General features: G+C 35.8%; 1 protein-coding gene across 1 annotated transcript in view; it reads right to left on the bottom strand.

The window, feature by feature from the left end:
• Nucleotides 1–27,569, bottom strand: part of LOC150084553 (uncharacterized) — a 150,541-nt gene that overhangs the window by 94,967 nt on the left and 28,005 nt on the right. The window contains exons 2-3 of the mRNA XM_090375312.1: nucleotides 24,536–24,619; nucleotides 3,513–3,631 (exon numbers count right to left, since the gene is read on the bottom strand). Of these exons, the coding sequence (XP_090231438.1) occupies nucleotides 3,513–3,631; nucleotides 24,536–24,619 (203 nt within the window). The remainder of the gene's footprint in view (nucleotides 1–3,512; nucleotides 3,632–24,535; nucleotides 24,620–27,569) is intronic.

Consider the following 27,569-nt stretch of genomic DNA (forward strand, 5'->3'; position numbering starts at 1 on the left):
CTTTACAATATTTGAGGATGATGCTGATCAATCATTCAACTTCAGTTTCAAGAGGGGGGGAATGATGCCTTGGATTGTTTTACTTTGTTTTATATCAGATTTATACAGAAAAATGTAATTCATCATCAAATAATCTAAGTGGCATTTTCTTGAATTTTTTGTTAAACTGAAAAATAGGTAAAGTTCAAAACTTAAAGATACGTGACTTTTACTTTACTTACATTAATTTCAAAATGCATTTGTTTGCAAAGTTCACTATTACAATGTACACTGAATGGACAGAAATCATGGGATACCTACCTAGTAACGGGTAGGCCTACCTAGTAACGGGTAGGCCTACCTTTTGCCCAGATAAGGGCAGTCACACGGCAAGGCATTGAGTCTACTAGTTCATAAAAGCATTCCACAGGTATTTCCATCCATGCTTCCTGCACTGCTGTCCATAATTCCATCGCATTCCTGGGTGGAGGATCGAAAGTTCGAACAGATCTTTCCACAGCATCCCAAAGATGCTCCACAGTGTTAATGTCCGGTAAACACGGGAGGCCTTTCCACGTTAAAATCTGCGGAATGCTCTTCGAACCATGTTCTAGTCACCACGGCTCTGTGGAGAGGTGCATTGTCCTGGTGGAAGAGTCCATTGCCCTGTGGATGCACGATGACCATGAAGGGATGCAGATGATCTTCAAGGATGGACACATAAACTGGAGCGTTCAGAGATGCGTATAGACGTACCAGAGGTCCCAATGTGTGCCAGCTGAACACGCCTCAGACCATTACTGACCATCCACCTGCCTGAACACTTCCTTGTTGACATGACAGGTGTGGTTTCTGCCAGATACGCACCCTCCCATATGCATGAAATAACTGGAAACGGAACTCGTCAGACAATGAGACTTGTCTCCAATCATCCAAGGTCCAGTGCCAATGTTCTTTTGCCCAGTTGAGGTTAGAGTCCTGTATTGTGGTGTTAGCAATGGGACCCTGGTGGGTCGGTGGCTCCCATAACCTATTGTGGCTAATGATCGTCTGATGGTCTTGGTGAAGACGTTTCTGGCACCACCCTCGTTGAAGTCGGTGGTGATTTGTGCAGCTGTCACTCTCCGGTTGGCTGAAACAATGCAAGACAGACGTCTACGGCCACGCTCATCCACCACCTTTCTCCACCCACAGTGATGTCAACGATGAGATGTTATTCCAGAAATGGCATATTCCCAATACACTCTTGATACTGTTGAATGGGGATAGTGCAATTTCTGAACCACCTACATGATAGAGTGACCCATGCATCGGGCACCCACTATCATCCCTCTTTCAAAGTAAAAACCAAACAACAACAACAACGTTTATCCATACTGACACTGAATTACTGTCTATGTGAATGCAGTGTACCTATATACCTGCCAAGCAGTGGGGTTCGTCCACTAGTGAGAGGGTTACAGTGTCATATTGCCTAGGAACCAGGTATCCCATGAATTCTGTTCTTTCAGTGTATAATATAAAAAAATACAAAATCCCGGACAGTAGTATCTGTTATTATTTTGCATGCATATGTCACCTTATACATGGTTTGCTGTAGAATTTATCTATTTACTCAACCTGATTTCACATGGCGTAACAATCTTTAAGACAAATTTTATGTGACTGATATAACAGTAACCTGCTATCTCTTTAAATTGGCACTGTATTGCTGAAATGATAACTTTGGCTACAACCATTAATGACTTAAGATAAAATTAATACATAATATGAGAAGAAAAATCAACCTCTCTCTCTCATATTGTGGAGTTATACTTCATAACTGGGTTGTCACTAATGCAATACCAGGCTACTTACCCACTCACTGAAGAAAGGCCAATGAGCCTTGAAATGATGCTGTCTGGGTGGTGGTATCCACCAAGAATAATTAAGATTAGTCTTCTCCATTGGTGAAGGGTTACTTATTTGAGGTGGTGCAATATCATGGCAACTCGTGAAGGTTTTCACAATATGAGATATAATTAAAATAATGCTAATTTATCTACTTCGGTAGTTCACTTTGTACAAACACGATGCAATGCACTAATCAGCTCGTTATGATTTTTTCCTAAACCTCAGAGTCAGGAATGTGGGGGTCTCATCGACCCCGCATTCCTGACTCTGAGGTTTTAACAAACAGAAATGCTGGAAATCATTTCCTACTACTCTGTACAAAAGATTTTCGTGTTTTATGATATTTCAAGCTTATTTTGAATAAGCTTGAAATATCAATTTCAAGAAAAAAAGAAAATAATCTGAACATATTAAAACCAGACAGAAAGTGCTTTCATTAAAATAAAAATTCAGCAGTTTACAACAAATAATCTAAACTGTTTATTTATCTAGCTCAAAGGGTAAGAATTGTATTTGTTTGTAAAAAAATGCATTCCCTAAAAAGAATGGAATTTGCAGTGTGATCATCAATGACAGGTTTAATATGGCTGCTTATAACCATTCAGTCCAATAAAGTGAAGTTAAATGTGACAGATATAAATTTTATGATAACCAATAATTCCACAAAAAATACGAGGGGGTATCAAAAAGTTCATACCCTGACCTAGATAAAACATCAGTAGGAAGATGCTGTTTTTAATTTAAGTTGTCTACATATTCAATAACTAACATGTGAAATTTCATTGCTATAGGTGATCGTACACCAGAGGTAGAGCCTGGAATCTGAGGAAGGATGCTAGGGTTGACAAGTGGAGCAGTGATCAACTTCTAGCATTTGCAGGGTAAGAAAGCTCAGGAAATTGATCAAGAAGTTAAAGCTGTATATGGGCAGAATTGTCCATCCTAAGACACTGCAAAAAAGTGGAAACAGGAGTTCCAGTGCGGTCATACAAGTGTCTTTGACGAGCCAAGAGAAGGAAGGCCATCAACATCCACAGACAGTGAGACGGTTGCAAAGGTTGGGCAGCTGGTGCTGAGTGAGACATGTGACAATTCATTTCATCGAAAATGCAGTCGGAATTAGTTATGGGTCTACCCACAGCATTTTACATGACCATCAGCACATGTCTAAGGTCCCCGCACAATGGGTTCCAAGATTTCTGACGGCTTTGCAGAAGCAATGTTGAATGCAGTGTTCTCGCCAACTGTTGGATTTGTATAATGCCGATGTTGAGAACTTTTTTGATCAGTTGGTGACAAATGCTGGGTGTATAATGAAGAAACCATTACAGTGTATGTCACTTTGATTCATCTCAGGAAGTCATCAATGAAGTGGAATCCTGGTTTCAGGCAAAAAGTGGGACTTCTATAATCAAGACATTAAACAACTGATCCAAAAATGGGAGAAATGTGTTACTATACATAGAGAGTACATAGAAAAGGATTAAAGTTTCTGTGAAGTTTCACCTTTCTAGGGCTATTATTTCTATGTAACGGTATGAACTTTTTGATTCCCGCTCACATAGTATCAAAGTATTAAATATATTAAAGTATCAATATATTAAATATTCAGATGGATGCCAGATGTTTAATGTATTTACTCTTTTATGAACACCCATTGGTCCTCGAGCCTCCTCTTCAGTTATTGCAACCCCTTCTTGTTTGAATAGTTCCACAAATGCCAGAACAGGAGAATATACACCACAATCCACAACAGTTCCTAACAAAATATTGAAAATTTTAACCATAAATGGCAATTTGTTTAAGAAGTAATTAATAACCTGATATTAACCATTTCATAAGCGTATGCGCGCGCACACACACACACACACACACGTTCAAACTCCTTTGGTCCCTTTCACGTAAGGGACCAAAGGAGTTTGAATGTGCATATACACATTTTTAAGATTCTTCCAATGCAATATCAACAAATTACACCTATATGTACAGATTCTCTTGAAGCTATTTTTGCTGATATATGCTTATATTTTTGGCCGATTCAAATATCAGCATGAGAGAGAGCCTTTCAGTAAGATTTGACATGATGGAGGTACACAACTGAAGAAATTTTCTGGAACTGGGATTCAGAAGTTGATGAAATGAATCAAATAATATATCTATAAACATTGAGGATATTACTGCAAATAAAAAATAATTATGAGTTTTTATTTTTGACAGTAATCCTGCTCAAATGTTTGGATATAAAATTAAAATGGGAAAAAATTAATATTTAAAATGCAATACTGCTGTATGCTGAAGTTTGTATAAGCATTATTAAACAATACCTCATATTGTGAAATCCTTCACAATAAATTGCGTTTCTTATAATTTGAATAATTAATGCTTCCCCCATGCTACCTGCTTACTAATGAGGGATCAAAGAACTGTGAAATGGCTGTCTGGGTAGTAGTGCTCAACAGAGAATAACAAACAAGAAATTTGTCTAAAGCATTACTTATTCAAAACATAAGAGACAGGCAACTCTATGAAGGATTTCACAATGCTCATACAAATTTCAGTTTGTTTCAATTACATACAGTATTTATGCAAGTGCATTAGCTTGTATCAGTTGAATTCTTCATAGTTTGGGGCTTTACAACCACAGAAATCTGAATGTTTAAAATCATTTTCAGTCCATAGTTTTACCAATTTCTACAAAAACTTCCATATTTCTTGAAAAAATTTCTCCTGGCGGCATGCATATAGGATAAAATAGAACATCCTATAGGACAAAAAACCGACTCATGAAAGGATTAATTAGATCTACTTATTTCTTCTGGCTTAGCAGTATCCATAAATAATAACTACTAATAATTTCCAGAAGAATTCGTTAATTAGATGTTTGATGAAGTTGTGTTTCACTGTGTGTTAAAACTATTTAAATATCCATAAATAGTTTTATAGTACTGCAGGAAGAAAATGTATATCTGAAGTTAAATTCAATTCAATCCAGTCCAATCCAGATGTGTTTCAATATAGTAATTTCTAGCTACAAACTCTCAAATGATTGTCTCAAACAACAAAGAAAATAAAATTAAAAAGACGTTCAAAGGTCATTAGAAATCACATGGGAAAGCAGGCAGTCTTCTCCTCTCAGTAGTAATCCTTTTTGATCTTCAAAAAGGGAGACTGGTTGATATTACTCTGGCTTACCAGTTGTTGGGTTACAAATTTAGAGTGACCAGTGGTACAGTGCCATTGGCATAACATGTTTTAGGGATGAGTGCTAGATAAAGAAGTGCCAGCTCCTACTCTAGTGATGGGTATAATCAAGATGTCATAATTGATTATACCCACATTCAAATGATATAATCAAATTATATCATTCAATTAGTAGTACTAATCATTCAATTATTGAAATCCCTCAATTACTAATCATTCGGTTATGCATCACTGGGAAAGAGGTAGGAACAGGTCTGAAAAGTCTAACTGTGTTTGATCGCTCTGCATGCAGTACAGATAAATAGTAATATGTCACCAGAAAGGCAACACTGATTTCCAAACTAGTGCACTACATAAATTCAAGAATTCTGTTTTTAATGGTAACCTTTCTAGAATGGGGAAGACTTCTTTTATGTCCTACAAAGATGGAATTTATCAGTGGAGATATGAGAATCAGCAGGAATGGACTTCAGCATTGCAGTATATTTTGCTCTGAGATAAAAGTAGGACTCGTAGCTAAGTAGCCAAAGAGGATGTAGAGTAGTACAAGTGTTTGAGTCAACTGTGGATCGGGCCATACTTAGTTATTACCATACTTTAAGTATGCTAATGTGTTAAAACAGCCACCCAGTAAAATCCAGTAGAGTTCTGCCATTGTGTGAGTGACCATCCCACAAGTTTCATTTAATACCTGGAAAGTTAAAATCTACCATTAAGACATTCAGATTTGCTGGCCCACTTTATATGTCTACAGATTTGTTCATTATACTCATCAGTCATTTGGTCTATAGCATACTCCTGCTGTCATTTTTGTTTTCCCAGTGCCAAAGTGCCTCAATTGCACTGGCCACCCAAATGAACTGGGTGCACTGCCTTAGATTTTATATGCTTCTTAACTAAGAGCATTTAGTATGAGTAGTTATGTGCAGCCACGCATTTCGGTGCTCCATGTTTAATGTTAAAAAAATAATGTTCAAAACAGATCGCCATCATGAATCCTCTATCAGAAGACTTGCAACTTCACAGGTGAAGAAGCCTGACATAGCCGAGTGGTCATAAGTGAGAGTGCAATACCACACGCTCTTTGGGTGGACCAGGGTTCAAGCCCGTGACTACTAAATATGATTAATGTTTGTACTGATTGGTATTGGTATGGGTGTTTAAGGGCACAAGGGCAGCATAGGCCAAAATGTGCCAGTTCCTTTATTGTCATTATATAATTATATAATAATTTGGTTCATTTTAGCATCAGATCAATTCATATAAGTGTATTTGTTTAAGGAAGGTATACAGTTCAACTAGGTTAACATTATTTCCAATGAAGAGATTCGATAGATTCTTGCAATCGTGACCGAGAGTAGAAAGTATTTTTTCTAAGAAGGGAAAAGTGTGTACATTCTAAAAGTATATGTTTGACTGTAAGTGGAGATGTACAATGCATACATCGAGGTGGGTCGTCCCCAATGAAAAGAAACATATGGGTTAGGTGCATATGTCCTATACTCAGTCTTGACAGTACAACTTCCTCCTGTCTGTTTTGTCTGAAGCTGGAATTGCATAATGCTGGTTCCTCTTTGATTTGGAGCAGTTTGTTATTCCTTTGCGACTTCCATATTTCTGACCACTGAAACCTACAGACATCTTTTATATGTTTCAAATAATCTCAGTATGGTACTTGGTAAATTGCTGGTGCTGTACTATTTGGTTGTTTGACTGCCTGGTCTGCTCTTTCATTACCTGTGATACCAGTATGCCCTGGGATCCAGCAAAATTTCACCGAATGATTTTTATTCCTTAGATGGTTTAAAGAGGAAAGAATTTGTTTTATGATAGGATGAAATGCTGAATATTTATTGTCCAGTGAAGACACAGCACTCATGGAATCTGTGTATATTACACTGCTAGCATTGGCGAAAGTGTTGATTTTCTCTAGGGCTAATTTAATTGTATACAATTCCGCAGTGTAACTGCTACATTCAACCGGAAGTGACAAGGAAACTAAAAGAAGGAAAGACAGCTGCGGCCCCAATGGCAGAACTTGTTTTTGAGCCGTCTGTATATATTAGACAGCTTTGCGTAATCTTTAGGGCATGTTCTTTATGTATTTGTTTTATATTTTCGTCTGCCAGAGATTTCTTTCCTTACTGCTGAAAGTAGGTGTCACAGTAAGGGAGGTTTACAGACCAGGGTGGATCAGGTACATCAGTCTCTTGAAGTATATTATCAAAATTAATATTCCAGGTGTGAAGCAAATCTTTTCATCTAATACCAGTGGGTCTATTTGCAATCGGTTTACTATTATAGAATGTTGTCCATTGAGGATTGGTAAGTATCAGTCGAACGGGATGGGTTGCAAGGCATTGAATTTTGGCTGCATAGTTGAGGAGCATTTTCTTTCTGAGGTGAAGTGGAGGTTTGTGTGCCTCTACATACAGGCTCTGGGGATGTTCTAAACCCACCCAGAGCAGTACAAAGGGCACTGCGTTGGATGGTATTAAGTCTGATCAGTGCATTTTTCCTGGCCGAGTCATAGATAACAGCACCATAATCTAAACGAGACCTGATAAGAGCCCGATACAACTGTAAAAGGGTATATCTATCAGCACCCCATGTCATTGCAGAAATGGACCTGAGTATATTAAGTTTCTTTAAACAAACAGTTCGGATGTATGTGATATTTGAATCAAAGTTAAGTTTGGTATCCAACATTAATCCTAGGAAACAAAGGTTACTGGTGAGAGGGATCAGACGGTTTTTTAATCGGAGTTCCAGTTCTGGGTTTAGCTTGTGTTTTTTGTTCAGATAAACGATATCCATTCTGCTGTGCCCATGTCTTCAACTTATTTATGGAAATTTGCAGCTGTCTTTCAATGGTATGAATATTTTGTGAACAGCAAGATATAGTAAGATTGTCAGTATACATATATAGTTCTACAGTACTGGGGATGTTCTATGTTATATTGTTCAGTCTAAGTGAGAATAGGGTAGAACTAAGTACTGATCCTTGTGGGACACCTTCTTGAGTGTAGGACTGAGAAAGTACAGATTGATAGCAGACCTGAAAGGTCTTCTGTTGAAGAAAATTTCTGATGAATTCTGGTAAGTGCCCTCGCAATCCTATGGAAAAAAGTTCTCTCAATATGCCATACCTCCAGGTAGTGTCGAAAGCCTTTTCGATATCAAGACTTACCATAAAAAGATGTTCATTTTAAATGAACGTAAGCATTACAGATGTTGGTCTCGGCTTTCACCATTAGATCTAAAATGGATCTGTTCTGTCAGAATCCGAACTGATTGTTGTTCATAAGTTTTTTAGTTTCCAGAAACCAGGTAAGTCATCTGTGTATCATTCTTTCAAGAGTTTTACTTAGGCAGCTAGTGAGGGAGATAGGTCAGTAATTTTGAGGCAGAGATTGATCTTTTCCTGGTTTAGGAAAGACTAAAATAACAGAGTGATTCCAGGCAGAAGGATATGTACCTTCGAGAAAAATCTGATTATAGAACATTAATAATAAATTCAAGGCAGTACTGTTTTGGCCTTTCTTCTAATTTGTCGAGCTTTTGCCGTAAGTCTTTTATATTGAATTAGGTTGTTGGTAGTTGGAATCTTTTGAAAGAGGTTCCAAGCTTTATTTTTTTCCTTTTTCGCATTGTTACAAGCTTCATTTCACCAGTGTTTAAGATTTCTGTGTTTACATGCAGAAGACTGTGGTATTGCTTCGGAGACTGTGGTTAATATTTCCTCAATAATATGTGCATTAACTTCATCAATGGGTTGTAGTTTAATCAATTGGCTGTTAAAAGAAAGATGGGTTGAATATTTTTCCCAATCTGCTTTTGAGAATTGCCATTTTACCCGATGATCAGGGCGTGGGGTTTATAGTGTTTGGATTCTGCATACAACTGGGAAGTGATCGCTATTGTGTGGATCATTTAAAACTGTAAATTCTATACTAGGATACAATATGGGGGAACAGATTGTTAAATCAATTGCTGACATAGATCCAGTAGGAAGGTGAGTATAAGTATTTTGACCAGTGTTTAATAATGTCAGATTAAGTTGGTCTAGTATCGTCTCTATCAAGTGTCCTCTATTGTCCATGTGGGCTGATCCCCACAATGGATAATGCGCATTGAAGTTACCAAGGATACAAAAAGGTGATGATATTTGTTTTATGAGGTCTTCTAGTTCTTTGAATGTGTACATATTGTTGGGTGAAAGGTACAGTGATACTAGAGTTAGAATTTGTCCAACTGATACACGTACTGCAACAGCCTCTAAGTGGGTCTGAAGTGGAATGTTTCTAGAAGGTATTTTATAGTAAACTAAGATCGCAACGCCTCCACGTGCAGATAATGAAGTTTCTATCTTTTCTGTAAATTGTATAATTTTTGATTGATGGTGTTATTTGTGGAGTTAGATTAGTTTCTTGTAAGCACATGGCAATAGGACTATATTGGGAGATTAAATCACAGATGTCATTGGTATTGCTGCGTAAACCATTACAATTCCATTGTACAATGTGCTGCATTATTTGGGTTTGGATTGAAGAGGGAAGGTGAGTCTGTCCGTTTTTTGAGTGGTTTGCTTTTGACGGTCATATTTCATTTTATCCTTTCTAGGAAAATTGCGATGTCCGGAATCGGTACTTTCTTCTACATCATCCGTTTGACCATGTGAATATCCGATCTCCATATCATCTTCTGCGTGAAGATCAATGACTGTTTCATCTTGTACAGTGCTATCTTCAGAGTCCATTCTATTTGAGTTTAGCTTTTGCAATTCAGTGGCTTATTTATTCGTGATTTATTTGACATTTTATCACATGAGATTTTAGGTGGAACTGAGATAGGGGTATTACTTATTTCATAAACTAGAACATGTTTGGTGGTAGTTTGAGGTGTTGATAGCACAGATTGTGCCCATTCTGCAATGGATGTACTGGGCAGAATTTATACCTCAGTTTGGGTTGAAACAGCTTGACACTTTTGTGTAATGGAAGCATACGTGCGTTTTGGGATTGTTGACTGTATTTGCTTTCTTGCTTCTTGATATGTGATCTTATTCTCGATCTTATACTTTTGTATTCTTTTTTACAATTTTACAGAGGTCGCATGATTTTGAGTATGCTGGATAGTCACTCTTGCAATTTGGACATTCCGGAGCCTTTGCAGTATACTCTGTTTGTGAATGATTTTTTTACCCGCAGTTAGGACAGGTAGTTTCGCCTCTGCATGTTGTCTGGGAGTGACCAAACTTTTGGTACTTGTAATATCTTAAAGGGTTAGGAATGTAGGGTTGGATGAGGCAGTTTAGGTAGCCTGCTTTAACTGTGGTCAGCAAATTTGGTGTACTAAAGGTCAATATAATATTACGTGTTGGAACAAGCTTGTCATCCTTCCATATCATAATTCTTCTTGCTTGAGTTACTTTCTGTTCTAGTAATTCCATGACTATCTCCTCTTCTGTCACGTTCAATAAATCACACTCACTTATTACTATTTTTGAGGAGTTTAATGTGTTATGTGGTGAGACTTTGATTGGGATTCTGCTTATAGATGACATTTTTAGTAATAATTCTGAATGCCTTGCTTGAGTGGTCTCAATTAAAAGATCTCCTGATTGGAGCCTTTTCACCATTTTCGGTGTACCTGCTTCATTCTTGAGACATCTCTGGATGACAAAGGGAGAGAGTTTGCTTACCGGCTGAGTCGATAAGGAATGTATTATCAGAAAAGCTGGTGGTTCTGATTTGTTAGAGTCCTTTTTCATTCTTTTTGGAAGACTGAGATTGTCTTCCATTCTGTAGGTCTCATTATATTGAGAGCCTGTTGACTCTAGTGGTGGACATGCATCACAGTCCACTGTTGCTCCTTTTAGCCCTGAGAGTGAGAGCTTTTACTCCCAGGTTTCCAGCCCTGCCACGTGGAGGCAGGAGCAGTGCACCTAGTGGCCAAGCGGCTGGAAAAGTTAGTTTGTTAGTGCAAAAATTAATAAATATACTATAAAAAAAAGAAAGGTGATTTTCCTTTCTCTCACTCAGGATCTGTTAAGTACAGAACCACTTACAGAGAAATGAGGATGAGAAAAGCACTAGAAAGAAAGCAGAACGAAATCACTGAGAAAGATCACTATATATCACATAATCGCTTGGCACTTGGAGCCATTTATACTGATGATTTATTGTAAACTCCACTGACCTGGTGGTCATGCCAGAGTATAAACAAGAACATAAGCTATAGGACTTCAGTGAATGTTACATGCTCTGTATATAAAACCATCTTAATTATATAATATAATAGTAAATAGTTAGTGTATATAGAAATGAAGTGAGTAAGAATTATCTTACTGTTACTCAACTTTATATTGTGTTATATGATATTTAATTCTTTGTGTTACCCCTGGCTGTGACGGGTACTAGTGCTATGTTTTCTACACTCTTTGTAAAGATAGAAACACGCAATAAAAGATTTTAATAAAAAGACACACCTGTTGAAATGCAGTGATTGATATCTAATCAGGAAATGACCTATGTAATTATTTACCTGTGCATTTGTAGTGACGTAATTGCCCCATCCACTTGTACCATGCGAACCGCATCCCTCTTCTCCCACTGGCTACCTCACCCCCAACCACGCAGCATTCTTAAGGTTGAATAAATATCACCATGTAATTATTTACCTGCATTTATATAGGTCACTTAGGAAAAGTCCCTTTGCTTTCAGTTCCATAATTCATGAGGAATATTGTTGCATACAAAAGAGCAGAACTAAAATATTTACAAATATACAAACTATATTGGGTCCCTTCATCAGCTGACATTACAATGGAGCATCAAATGATGCCAGGCATGGTCATGTATTAGAAGGTTTGTTTAGCAATTTTTTATTGGCATCGGCATCTATGGCCTTAGTGCACCAGTATTACATGGTGAAGCATGTGTAAGAGGTTGGTGAACGTTATGGAGGCAGTGTCTTTCAATGGAAGACAACAATGTAATTATTTACCTGCACATTTGTAGTGACATAATTGCCCTGCCCTCTTCTCCAATTGGCTCGAATAAATATCACTAGGAGGAAAACGTTTTTTATATATAGAGAGATAATAATAACTTCCTCACCCACCCTCTTTTTCTCCTGTCTGTACAAAAAATAAATAAGTAAAAATAAAATAACATATACCTACCCACCTTCTTCCCATTAACTGCTCTTCTGCTCATATCATACCACCCCTGGTGATATGATATGAGCAGAAGTTTTAATTGTCAACCTGGACAAGCACAGACAGTGCAGGACATATATGTTCTGCCACTTGGTTGGTTGCAGCCTTTACTGAACATGGCACTGCCCCAATTATGAAGATAAGCTTGACCGAGCGATCTAGATTTAATACTGCTTATACCTGCATAGCAATGACTATTAACCTGGCAGTGATGGGTTATTCCATCTTTCTTTAATGAATTGTGATAACAGATCCGGAACTATGGTGGGGCTTGCATGGCCCCAGATGCGATATTACGGGCACACTTAACCAGTTATGTATTTTAAAATTGCTTCATTTTTGATTTAATTACAGTAACACCTCTGTTTGTTGAACTTTGCTAATTAAAAAAAAAATAAATAAAATTCGCTATAAAAATAGCGAATTTTTTTTTAATTCCTCCTAGTAATTACATTTAAAACAGTTTCCGTAGAATGAAGAAAATTTCCATATAGCAAATGGATTACGAGAGACTTAACTTTGTATGCATTGTTCCCACCTCTGACTTTTAGGCAATTTAGGAAATTAGAAAGAGTGAATTACGGGATAAAGGGATTACTGTTCCGCAACGTAAGTGGTGCCCGTAAAACTTATGCAGTCACTTATCTCACATACCGAGAAGTCGTGCTAGTCAACTGCTTTCTATAGCCAGTCAGAAGATGAAGGCATATTCCCGACACGGATAATAGCCTCTGGTCAACCTGTGTTCTTTGTTTATAATAAAAATAAAACATTTATTAAAGGAAATGCTGCAATATCTTTATACGTGCTACATCTGATTCAAGAATTTTTTGAGTGAAAAAAAATTATAAATTCGGGATTTATAATAACTTATGGAAAAAAAAAATATCGGAAGAACAGTGTTTTACAAATTTCAAAAATAACAAAGAAACTTCAATTGCAAATTTCTATAAAGATTGGCCCACTTTGTGGCATAGCACTTCTGAGCTTTTTCGTTTGTCCTCCAGTGGCCAGTTGGCGAGTATTTCGCTTGAATCACACAAGTACTCTAACATGAGTGTAGTCACAAGTCATCTCGTCATGAAAAAAAAAACAGTTTTAATAAATGTTATAAAGAAACTTTTCTTTTATGTGCTTAATTGCCTTTAGTTGAACTGTAATCATATATTTTATTCTTATAGGTTAGAAAATTATATGTAATTATTAGTTATTTAAATTATATACTTTAGAATTTGATTTTTGTCTCATTTCCAAAATGAGTTTTAGGCACAGTAATCAAATTGGGAGGATGCAGTTCTCCTTGTTAAATTTTTGAGCAGAACATTTTCCTTGTTAAAATACTTTTTGTACTACAAAAATGCAGATTGTGAGAAAACTCCTATTTAAAATAATGTATTATCAAATTTGTCTTTTTGTAATCATATATAATGGTCCCCTAGCTGGACAATGAACAATTGACTATAATGAAGCGGGTTTTTGAACACGGCATATACTTTTTTTTCACAGTAAAAAAAAAAAAAAAAAAGTGACCACTATCTCATTTTTTTTTTCTTTACCTGTAAATTGTAATTATTTTCTAAAATATTACAATACTGTATATGCAAGAAAACATGTATAATATACTAACTTACTAAAAAAAAAAAAAATTTACATTTCCCATCTTAAATTTGTTCATATGCCTGAAAGAAACAATTTTTAAAAATGCTATTCTAGAATTCTAGTCTAGATGTCTACAATAAACGATGTTATTTATTCAGCTGTGCTCCAAATTTAATTAAAATAAAAAATCTTTAAAAAATTAAAAATTTATAAATTAGAGGTAAGAATAAGATGTCAAATGACCAAATGGAGCAGAATTTCAAAATGCGCATTAGGAGGGAGGAAGAAGCAAAAAAATTGTCAAATAATTTTCAAAGAAGGTTTGCGTCAGTGGAGATCACTGACCCTGTATCTGCAATTCAGTCATTCCTGAAGCTGAAGAAAATTGTAGCAAAACAGGCACATAATTCTGAAAATTACCAAAAAACCGAGTCTGAGTATGAGTCACCTCAGATTGTAAAAAATTAAAATAATAATAATCATATTATGCTGAGCTTAAATAATCCCGCATCTTGGCCATCGAATGTTTCTGATAAAATAAGATGCTTTTTAATAGAAAATGGACAAAGATGTGGATTTTCATCATTCTTTATCCGTGGACGGATGTTGATTTTCTATAGTGGCTTGAAAAAAAAAAAAAAAAAAAAAAAAAAACTTGATAATAGTGAATTGTAGACAGAAATTGGCTGAGTTACTCCTAAAAAACTAAAACATGAAGGTTTGTTTTTTTGCTTTTTCCTCCCTCAACTTCTTTTGAAATTCTGCTCCACTTGGTCATTTGGACATCTTCCATGCATTTTATTTGGAACTAACAAAAATACTGGCAATGTGCATTCAACTAATTAATTCAAAGAAAAGCTTTTCCTCTTGGAAACACTTATATCGATGTATTCCAAATCACGAAAATTTGTTAGAACACCGTGAACACTTTTTAAAATGGAAATCAGTGGAAAAAAGTCTAAAAAATTCTGGACTTATTGATGCTGCTCTGCAAAAAGCGATTTTAACTGAGAAAGAAAAATGGAGATGAATTTTAAAAATTATTCTGGATGCAATATAATGTCGCATTAGGAGGTGGAAATGAGATAATTAGGAATCTGAAAGCTAGAATATTCCTCAATACTGTATTACTGAACTTATAAGTCAATTATAACGAAGAACTAGCAAAACAAATTCCAAATCATCGAAAAGGAACTGTGAATTATTTATATGTTTAATTGGAAATGAAATTCGGGGCAGTATTATTTCAAAAATTAAGAAAGCTATATACTTCTCCTTGTTAACTGATTGCACACTCGATTTATCACATCATGGACAAATGTCCCAAATAATTAAATATGTGCAAATTATTGATGGAAAAATATCAATAGAAGAGAGTGTCATTGATTTTATAGAAAGTAAAGAAAAGCCTGCCATTGGATTGCCGACAGAAATTCTTACCAAATTAGAAAAGGATGGGCCTGACATAAAAATGTAAGGGTGCAGGGATACAATAATGGGACCAATACAGAGGGAAAATATAATGGCATACGGCAATAATTAAAAAAAAAAAAATTTATTTGCAAAGTTTGTACCATGTGCAACACAAAATCTTAATTTAGCTGGTGTACTCGTACATGCAGCATCAATAACGTCTGGGATAAGTTTTTTTTGCGTTGTTCAAAGAATATTTCCTTTTTTTTCTAGTTCCACTAATCACTGGGAAATTTTAGTGAATACTTTGAAGATTTCACTTAAAGGACATATAGACACAGGATGGTCATCCAAAGAACAAGTTATAAAATTATAACTTGTTCTTTAACTTAAAATATAACTTAAAATAAAAGTTATAAGATACGTCTGGAAATGTGGAAACTATCAGTATTGATCAGTCTGCTTTGACAAATAGACTATCCATTTTTATGCAGACTGGCTATATGGAATAAAATTCTTCGTAATATTGACTGTAAATAAAGCATTTCAAGCTAAAAAGCTTTGCATACGTAACTCCTCAATTAATAAGCAGAGTGATAAAAAATCTCCAAGAAATACAGGAAAGTGAATTTCAAGATATTTTCAGATATGCTGCTACCACATCAGAAAAAAAATGGATATACCAGCTATATTTCCAGATGAAAAAAGAAGAAAACAAGAATGATACTTTACAAATCTTCAGATGATTCCAATTTATTTGCCGAACAACAATTTTGTATTGAAATTAGATACATTTTGGATGTTCTTATGACTGACTTAAGCACTAGATTTGAAAATAATTTTTTTTGAATACTATTTCTTCAGATTTTGATTTTCTATTGGGAACTTGACTCGCATTAATTAATAAATTTGACTTGCAGAAAGCTGCTTCCAACCTTGCATTAAAATACAACAAAGATTTAAATGTGTTAGATATTTCAATAGAAACTGAAAGTTTCAAAAATCATGTTTTATCAATTAATAAGCAGATTTTATATCTTGCAGAATTATTAATTCTGCAAGATATAAAATCTGTAAACCCTTTACAACTTCTCCATTTCATCAATGAGTATATAGAAATAGCATTACAAATTTTCCTTACCCTGCCTGTAACAGTAGCTTCTTGTGAAAGGTCCTTCAGTAAACTTAAATTGATTAAAATTATCTTAGATCAATAACTAGACAAGAACGACTAACCAACATAGCAATTATATCCATTGAAAATCATGTTGCACAAAACATAAATTATAATAAAATTATTGATGATTTTGCTTCAGCAAGAGCGAGAAAAATTCAATTAAAATAATCTTCATTGCATATTTTTAGTTTGTTATAAATGTTAAAAGTACTATATTTCTTAATATTTTGTTTCTATGATTTTAATCACAGATAACTATGATATCTGTGATTTTTTAATTTTTTTGTAGTTATATGTATTTTCTTTGCAATTTATATAGAAACAAAGTTTCTGTAGATGTAAACGAATATTTGTAAGTTTCTTTTTCTTTGATATTTTTGTTTTGTTATATTAATTGTACTATTTAATTATTTTATTAATAAATATATGCAAATCATAGATTGTTGCAATAGTAATTTTTATAAATTATTTAAAGATTGACTACCTGCATATAATGGGGCGTACTTATATTACTTTTGCCCCAGGCATTGGTTTGCCTAGTTCCGGCTCTGTGTGGGAGTCACATGTACTTTAAGTTTCAATAAAAAATGCAAATGGAGTAAATAAGAGATTGATTTTTCTATTTTGTGTCTAAAATATATTTAGCAATTTTCAGAATTCATTTTTTTTTTCCAAGGGGAAAAAAAGAATTTTTCCTAAAGATTATTTTTGACACAAAATAAAAATATCAATTTCTTATTTTCTCCATTTTCCAGTTTAAAAAGCTGTTAAGTGCACAAATTTCAAACATGTGCATGTACATATATTTCTGCTTATTGTGTTCACAAGTATTATCAAAAAATTTTAAAAATCTATAAATAAATATACATACACTGTCCAGTAAAAACATAATGACCATCCCCTGTTTTAGCAATCAATTGTTCTTCCCTGCCTGGTGGTGCATGTGTTGCAGTGAGAACCAGTAAATGTGATACTGCAGGTTCATGGCATGCAGTCCATACAAATTGTCATTGATGTTGTTGATATAATTTATTAAATACATTATATCTATTTAATTATATTGATGTATATATATATATATATGCTAATATGCTTCAAGTATATCAAGAGTTCTTCTATATTAGTTTGATTTCCGAGGAAATTAGATAAAATCTGAGCTTCATTCAGTCTGCAGAATGATCCATACAAATTACTTGATTGACATGAGGAAGAGATGAGATCTGGACTTAAAAAAAAAAGGAATGATTGTCGGGTACCAATATTATGAACTTTGAATCTTATGGGCTGTTTGCGGAGTGCTGTAGTTAAGGTGTTCTAAGAGTGGACAGAGCAGCAGTTGCCAAGCCAATGGCAAGCAACCAAGCCTTGCCAACAGTTAGTGAACATAGGCTGTCCCACCTTGTGCAAGCCAATAAGATGGGAAAATGGTGGAATGGCTGACTTCAACCAGGGGATGTCCAGCAGTGTTTCCAAGACCTCTGTATGGGGTCTCTGAAGTAGGCCACCCATTTCCAACAACTAAAGTTGCATCTGAACGATGTCATTGGACCAATGATGACTGGAAAAAAAGTTGCCTTTTCCAACAAGCCATGTTTTCTATAACATGTGTATAGCAGATGGAGGGATGTGGCAACAAACTGCAGAGAGGAATCACTCTGATGTCCTAGTCCCACAGAAACAGGCAGGTGGCGGCAGTGTTTTGGGACTCTCTTGGGGTCCACGTATACCTAGACCACACTCTGAATACTAAAACTACATATGCATTGTCAGTAATCAGATATACCCCCCCCCTTCATGATGACGATCTTCCTAGATGGCATGGATGTTTTCCATCAGGATAATGCACCTGCCACATTGTTGGTATTGTTTGAGAGTGGTTTCTGAAAGTGACTTCCAGTTGCTATCCTGGCCATCAAGATTCGCTGGATATTGAATCCCATAGAGCATATCTGAGATCAACAGATCCCAGAGATGTTCTGTGGAATACATATCTAGTCTGTGGTGGAGGATCCAGCAGACTGCTCCTCTACCACACCACAGACTATTGCAGATCTATGGGATGTGCAGTCCTGGCGAGATGTTACAACATACCTCTTGTAATGTTCAGAGGCTTTATAAATACCCACTATTAGGTAGGTGGTCATAATGTTTTGACTTGACACTGCGTGTGATAGTATCGAAAATATATGTACATATATATTTTCAATACTATTAGTTACACCCATTTTTTCAGGTTTATTTCAAATTTTGCAAGCTTCACAGCACAAGAAATTTAGCTACTACACTTCTTGTAGTTGAAGTATAGTAGCATCTTGAGAAAATATCAGGTTTCCTTTTTGTTTCCTGCAGAGACGAATCACTCTGATGTCCTGGGAAATTGGAGTGATTCCTTGCTGGTTTGTTTTTCAAAGATTCATTATTGTTTTCACAATAATAAATCTCTGAAAAATAACTAGAGCAGAGGTTCCCAAACTTTTATACCTTGAGCTCCCTTAAAATTTTTCTGTTTCACATGTCCCCCAAGTTCCAGAACAAGTGCAAATAAACAGATTTTACATAAAATTTAGCTATGAACACACATACTTTTATAAATTAAATCTCAAAGTAATAAAATAAGAATAATAGAAATAAATAAAAACACCTCTTACTTGGATTAAGTGGGATGGTTTTTTCTTATTTTGTTAAAAAGTGCTCCATGAAAAAGCCAAGAGTGCCCTTTGGGAACCTCTGAACTAGAGTAAGAATATAATGTTTTATTGAACTAGTGGGAGAAGAAAAACAACCTGAAATTAAAAACAAACATAGTATCGACACCTGACCAGTACCATATCACTCTTCAAACAAAAAAAGGAGAAATAGTTGCCAAGATGATGGTGGGTTACCTGAAAGGGTCTCAAAAAAATCACTTCAGAAACTATTACAGTAATTTTTTCTTCATTCCTAAAGTTTGTTTAGGAATGAAGAAAAAATTTTGGATTTGTAACCATTGATTAACAGTTAATATGAGAATGTTATTTTTGAGTTACCTGTTATGTGACCTGCCAGAACTGCTGGGTTAAACACAACCTTTACTCTGTGATCCTTCCCCACTAGGACATACCTCCTCTATCATCCTCTAACACTATAAATGCTACTGCTACCATCATGAGATATTTTTCCTAGCCAAGTCCTTTTCATGCATAAATTGCTTCAGATGCAATTTTTAAGTTTTATATATATTTTATTTATCTACTCTCCCTTCCTTTCATTTAATAGGCACTCTCGCTACAACCTCATGGTTGTGGCAAGTGGCTCAAAAACTGCCAGACTCCTAGCAGCAAAGATGGAAGCCAGCCAAGCAGACTTCCGGGAAAACTTTTTCTGGCTGGTTACTATGAGACCAGTCATACAACTAAAGCACACAACAACTGACTTTGCAGAGATGCCCAACACAGACACAAAGCACGTTTGAGGGAATCCTTTGGAACAATTGCAACAAAGCTACATATACATACAAAGGGTACTAGAAAAGTTTTGCAATATGACGCAACAATGAATCACAGGAAGCTGCTTGTTGAGACATGTTCATACGTACATAGTAGCCGCCGCGCCAAGTCGATGGGCTCAGTTATTCATTAGTAGTGAGAGTGTAAAGTGCTTGCGATGGCATCGTGGTCACGAAATGAGATAAGGACAGTTTTGCGGTATAATTTCGTGCGTGGTTTAACCATAGACCAGTGCTTAGAAGAAATGACTCTTGCACTAGATGATGATTGTCCACATCGTACAACGATATTCAGGTGGTATAGAGAATTCCAAAGGGGAAATTTCACTCTGGAGGATTCTGAGAGGCCGGGAAGGCCACGAACGTCAGTTACGGAGGAAAACGTTACTGCTGTGAGGAAAATGCTTGACGAAAACAGGCGAGTGACCTACCAACAGATAGAGGATACTTTGGGCCTAAATGCACCAGCAATTCGTTCGATTCTGCAAGATCATTTGCACGTGAAGAAACTTTGTTCTCTCTCTCTCTGGGTGCCGCATCAACTGACTGAAGAGCAGATGACACGACGTGTGACTTGGTGCCGGGAGATGTTAAAAAAGTTTGATAAGGGACAATCTCGGTATGTGAACAACATCGTGACAGGTGACAAGACTTGGCTGTACTATTACGATCTGCCGACCAAGGCTCAAAACAAAGTTTGGGTCTTTGATGATGATGACGACACACCCGTAATTGTCAGAAAATCCCGATCTGTAAAGAAGAAAATGATAGCTGTATTTTTCAAATCGAGTGGAATTGTGGAACGTGTCGTTTTGGACACGCAGAAGACAGTCACAGCTAAGTGGTATACTGAACAATGCCTGCCTAAAGTCATTGGATCTATGAAGAACCTGCGGCCAAAGTCAAGAATGGATACCTGGTACCTCCATCACGATAATGCTCCAGCTCACCGCGCCAAAGCCTGCACCGAATATTTGACCACGACAGGACTGAAACTTCTCGAGCACCCTCCCTACAGTCCAGACCTTGCTCCCTGCGACTTTGCACTGTTCCCGCATGTGAAAATGAAGCTAAAAGGGAGGCGGTTTTCCAGTGATGAGGACCTTCTACGGGCTTGGGACAACGAGTGTGCTTTACTCCCTAGTGAAACTTGGCAGAACTGGTTTAAAGATTGGTTTCGGAGGATGGAGAGGTGTATTGAATGTAGAGGAAATTACTTTGAAAAAATTAAATAAACAAAGCTGTATTGCAAAACTTTCCTAGTATACCCTTTGTACATAGTGTCCTTTCTGTACAAAAACACGTGTTCTTAGAAAAAAAAAAACAGTAGAAAATATTGGGAATTAACCGAAGATTTTTAGCAGAGCAATGGATTAAAGAAAGGTAAGTTCACATTTAAAAATTGGCAGGATTAATATAATTCTGCCAATTTAAACATTAAAAGTTATAAGTGATCAAAATTTATGTTACCATAGCCACCATATACATACTCACTGCAGCTACTTGGAACAAATGCAGCATGCCAATTAATTTCTTCTAGAACCTGAAATTTGGTAGACAGTATAGTCACAGAGCAACTCAATAAAATATCATTTTCCTCTAATAAATACTTCACAGACACAAACCAGCAAAGTTTTGCCATAAATGCTAAATGCATATTTTATCACATATGCCACTGGTATCCATATTTGGCCTAATTATTCATTATATTTGCAATTTGGGACACACGTACTGTGTATATCTAGAGGAAATGTTGTTAATTTCGTAGAGACTCTTGTCCTATCATTAAAATTTGATTATTGAACTTGGCAACATTTATGTACAAACTGTAGGCCACTGTTTCTGTGGGGATCCTTCTGGAGTAATTTCAGATTCTTTCTGTGACATGAGCAAAAGCAAAGTAAATATTCGCAAACTGAAAAATAGCAGAGGAAATAACAACCTAGAACATAGAAAATACAAGCAGAACAAGTACAGATGATTTTGAGGGGGGGGGGTATCTCCCTATGGTCACATAACCTAGGTCTAAAGGCCCAGATGGGATATATTCGCATTAGCATTAGTAGAGGCATATGATGCAAGAAAGCATGCTTATACAGCATCATACAAAAAAAAAAAAAAAAACACCTTCCCATTTCACCCATCCATTTGCTCCAAAAATTTGTCTAGTTCTTCTTTAAATTTGTTTTAAGGCTAATGGTTGAAAGGATGGTACAGTGGGAGAAGACAGAGTACGGTAATCAATAGATACTGTTCTTCCTGGCAGTTAATGGAGTTCCCCAAGGGTCCATGTTAGGCCCATTGTTGTTTTCTGTATTTATTAATGATACTGATGAAGGTATATCAGGCTTAATGTCCAAAGTTTGCAGATGATACAAAAGTTGGTAGGGTTGTTAGTGATAGTAAGGGTGGAATGCTACTGTAAAAAGGTCTAGAAAAGTTGAGCAGATGGGCTGAGATGGGGTGGCAACTGAAGTTTAACATTCAAAAATGCAAAGTACTGTATACAAGTAGCAGTAACTCCATAGAAACATACCAATTGTGTAGTAATACATTCAGAGTAGTGGAGAATAAAAAAGACCTGGGGGGTAATTGTGCAGTCAAATATAAAGTTTTCTGACAGTGCAAACAGGCTGCCAGAGCAAGTCATGGGGGTCTTGTCAATGATATACAGGAATTTTCATAGCAGGGATAAGAAGGTGATTATTTCCTTTGTATAAGGCAATGATCAGGCCACACCTTGAGTACAGCACACAGGTCTGGAGGTCCTCATTTTAAGAAAGATGTTGAGCTACTAGAACGAGTACAGAGAAGGGCAACAAGACTGGTGAAGGGAACAAAGGGGTGCTCTTATCAAGAAAGGCTTAAAGTTCTGCAAATTGCAGCATTTGGAGATTAGGCACTTGTGAGTTGATCCGACTGAGGTGTATAAGGCCTTGAATGGTTTGAGCAAGCTCAATGCTGATGGGATTCCTCCTCTTGCTCAGATTCCATACCTGAAGGGGCATAATTTCAAATTCAGTTGTAGAATAGATGTGTGGAAATTTGCCTTTTGCCAGTAGGTGGTTGATTGCTGGAAGAAACTTCCATCTGTCGTTGTGAAAGTCGAAAGCTTAAATAAATTCAAGGCTCAATAAACTTTTGGAGTGAATAGATGGGCGAAACAGGAATTTTTTTTTTTTTTGGCCGATGCTATATAAGCTTGCTTTCTTGCATCATATGCCTCTTCTAATGCTAATGCTATTCATCTCTGTGGGAATCAGAGACAGTAATTTTATTAATATAATATGAAACCAGAATGATTTTACTAAATATTTGTTTAGTCAGAATAATATTACTGATGCATATGACAAACTGTAACATAGTTCCAGTGTACTGTGGGCCCCTTGAGTTCTTCTGCATAATAAAATACTGGTTATTTTAAAATCACTAAAATCAAATTTGAAAAATTTGATTAAATTAATTGAATTTTTATTGTTGATTAATAGGAGTGAAACATATACTAATCATTTACCAGTTAATTAAAGTCAAACTAGTAAATTAATAATTTACCAGTTGGACTAATCATTACTAACCAAATTAATAATATATAAAAGTAATTCTTTTCACTTCACTGCACATACTTCACATGATATTCATTCAAATTTTTTTGTTAACACTGATTTTCTCCTAGATTTTTAATAAAAATTGAATTGCAAGACTAATTTTGCAGATCTTTTATTTAATAACATAAACATATAGTAATGTGTACTTCAAAATGCATTATGCAGTCAACTTTTTTGTAGTGTACTTTACTTATTTTCTTCAGGATTTTAACAATTGAAAAAAAAATCACATCATTTTATTTATTTAACATTTCTGCTGTGATTAATATAATAAATAATAATAATTCATGATTTATATATTTAGCAAACTGATAAAAAAATTAGCTGTTCACAAAGCAATGACATTTGTGTGTACTACGCTTAAACTGTGAACATTTCTTTTCTATATTGTCCATTCATTCCCCCAGTTAGTACAAATAACAATATTTAGTACCTCAGTTACAATACTGTATATAGATAACTTATTATATGTATATTAAAAAAAGAAAATAAATCAACAACAATCACACACTGCCAGATTTCTATTTGTCATAGTTTTGTGTCTTATTTGATGTATAGAAACTGCTACTACTGATATACAAGCTCAAAAAATGTGCTTATAATTCAATAGTAGCAGTTATTAAAGTCACATAATAACATGTCGGGCACTAGACTACAAATCCTGTCACTTTACACAATAACTTACAAATTTAAATCAATTACTAACTAAGAAAGCTGGACCTCTTTTGTTGAGCACTAGCTGGTGACAAAACCCACTGTGAAGCATTTCCTATTCTTTGTAATCTTTTACATACCATAGTGCATATTATGTAAAATGCAAGTATGGTCCATCCCCTTTGACAGGCCAGATTTGACCAGTATGAATTCCCCTTCTAAAAATGAAAATTCAAAATCAATCTAAATCTCAACAGCAGGGCCATAAGTGGGATGGGAGAATCTGAAGTTTGAATTAAAATACCTACCAGCCCAGTCAAATATAACTGCCCTTAATGGTCCCTGATATCTTCTTATTTGACGATAATTAGCAAATGGCTTTGGGTATGAGCCTACATAGAAGAAAAAAAAAAAAAAAAACATTAGTATCAAAAATATCCACTTTATAAAATGTCATACATCAGCTTTAATTAAATATGTTCAGATGTTTAAAAATATTATATAAAACCGGATGTTTTTTTTTTTTTTTTATTTTCTTCATTGTACCAGGTTTTCTGGTGATAAAGAAATTTCTTGCATTTCTTTACCGTCTGGTGACGGTAAAGAAATGCAACACGAGAACCACAGCAAACTTCGGGAAACTTACTGCAAAAACACTCATGAATATCCAATAATCTGCTTTTAAAAATGGAAAAAACTAATCAATACATCATTTTATTTATTATCGACCTCTACAGCCACTGCCAATAACATGCACCATCTGTTTATGGGGAATGCAGGGAGAAACTGCAGTAGCAGGAAATGAGTTTGTCGAGTAAGTTTCCTGAAGTTTGCTGTAGTTCTCGTGTTAGCTTTCTTCATCTTAGCCAATTATTATAACTTAATGTTATAACTGATTATTATAACGTAACATTGATTTATTAATGCTGTCATATCGTGGCACTTACTCTCTTAGTGGCATACATTATTTCATAGACTTCTATTTTATTAATTAATTACTAATCAAATGATATCAATTTACATTAAATTGTGTTAATATTATTAAGCAGTAAACTTGTAAAGCCCCCTCCATATTTTATGTAACAATAGGTGAAGACATAAGGCCACTTACACTGAGACATGTCTCCATAGCCAGGTGGGCAGGAGCAGCAGTGCGCATAGCACACGCTTCTTTGAGCCAGTGCCCACCAAATACAGAGGATGCAGAAAGGTCAGGAAATGACCACTGCATATTCCGGGAGCAATATGGCCTTAGTTGCTAATGCTGCTAAAAACCAAATAACAAACAAACTGAGGCATGTGCTTATATTTATATTTTTTCTCACGTTGAAGAATTAGCAGATAAAAGAATATTAGTGAAAAGAATATGGAATGGTTTTAAATTTATTCAGAGTGTGATCAGAATTTTGCAAACCCATAATAGCATCAGCAGCAAAGGCTGTATCAGTATTCATATAGAAAAACAGCTAAGGTAAAGAAAGAGAGTGTGTTATAGGCCTAATGACTCTGATGAGTATAATAAACAACTGTACAGAGAAATAGAGTGGGCCAGTAAACCAGAGTGTTTTATAATGTGGTATTTTAATTTCCCAGATAATGACAAGAATTTGTAGGTTGGTTACACACTAACAAGGCTTTTGTGGCTTTATTGGATGATTGTTTTCTACAGCAACATGTTCGGGAGGCAACACGAGAGAGAGAGAGAGTGTGTGTGTGTGTGTGTGTGTGACATCAGGGGTAAAGGGATGGGTTTTTACTTTTATAAAGTTGACTACGGTGGTCTGAGACAGTATTTAAATTCAAAATGGGAAGCATTCAAAGAATTAATCTTGGAAGCTACTAGGGCTTTTCATACAAACTAAGTAATATTGTTCAAGGTTTAGGCCTAATTGGATGTCAGATGAACTAATGAGCATGTAGCAGAGAAGAAAAATGCATGGGATACATTAAAAGGGGATTAACAAGTGACACGGAAGCATGTGATAGATATAAGCTAGTCTGTAACCAAGTCACAAAGGAGGTAGTAGTAGTGACATGTGATGCAAGAAAGCAAGTGTATAAGCTTATGCAGCATCGGCCAAAAAAAAAAAAAAAAAAAAAAATCAGGTTAGACAGGCAAAGGATGCAAAGAAAAACAGCAAAGAGTTCTTTACTATGTAAACTCTAGAAGGGGATGAATCAGATCGGTCCACTTGATATTGATGGTTCAACTGTTGATGATCATTCTGAGGTAGCTAACAAACTAAATGAGTATTTTGCATTACATTCACACAAGGAGTTATTCATTGAAGGGAATGCCAGAGGTGAATTAAACTCTGGCAGTGAGCTAGATGATTTTGTAATAACTGAGAGCAAAAGGGGAGGAGAAATTGTTGAAGATAAACATAAGAAAGGCACCTGGGGTGGATGGGATCTACCCAGTTATATTAAAGGAGGCAGCAAAGGAAGTAAGTAAACCCTTAGCCATAATTATGAGAACTTCCTTGGATTCGGGGGAGGTACCCATGGACTGGATATGTGCAAATGTGACTCCCAATTCACAAAGGAGGATCAAAGCGTGACACAAATAATTACAGACCTGTTAGCTTAACTTCTGTTCCAAAAAAATTAATTGAGGCACTGGTTAAAGGAGCATTGCAGGATCATCTAGACAAGACTTCAGTTACAGCTTGGACACAGCATGGGTTTGTTAACAGGAGGTCTCGGCTGATCAATTTGATTGGATACTATAATGTGGTCACAAAGGAACTGGATGCAAAGAATAATTTTGATATCATATATTTGGATCTTAGAAAGGCTTTTGATACTGTTGCACATGGAAGACTGCTGCACAAATTGGGGATGTGTGACATTGGAGGCAAATTGCTGCTATGGATAAAGGAATGGTTGAGTGGGAGAAGACAGAGAGTGGTAATCAATGGACACTGCTCTTCATGGACTAATGTTATTAGTGGAGTTCCCCAAGGTTCAGTGTGGGACCATTGTTGTTTTCTGTATTTATTAATGATATTGATGATGGTATATCAAACTTAATGTCCAAGTTTGCACACGATACAAAGGTCAGCAGGGTTGTTAATGACACTACACTGCTGCAACAGGATCTAGAAAGGTTGAGCAAATGAGCTGAGGGGTGGCAACTGAAGTTTAACATTGACAAATGTAAAGTACTGCATATGAGAAGCAGTAACCCCAGAATAACATATCAACTGTGTGGTACTACACTGACAGTGGTAGAGAATGAGAAGGACCTGAGGATAATTGTGCAGGCAGATATGAATTATTCTGAGCAGTGCAGACGGTCTGCAAGAGTAGCTCATGGTGTCTTGTCAATGAAATGATGGA

This window comes from Mastigoproctus giganteus, chromosome 6, assembly GCF_048544385.1.
Source record: "Mastigoproctus giganteus isolate SK-2022 chromosome 6, ASM4854438v1, whole genome shotgun sequence".
In the NCBI taxonomy this organism is placed as follows: domain Eukaryota; kingdom Metazoa; phylum Arthropoda; class Arachnida; order Uropygi; family Thelyphonidae; genus Mastigoproctus; species Mastigoproctus giganteus.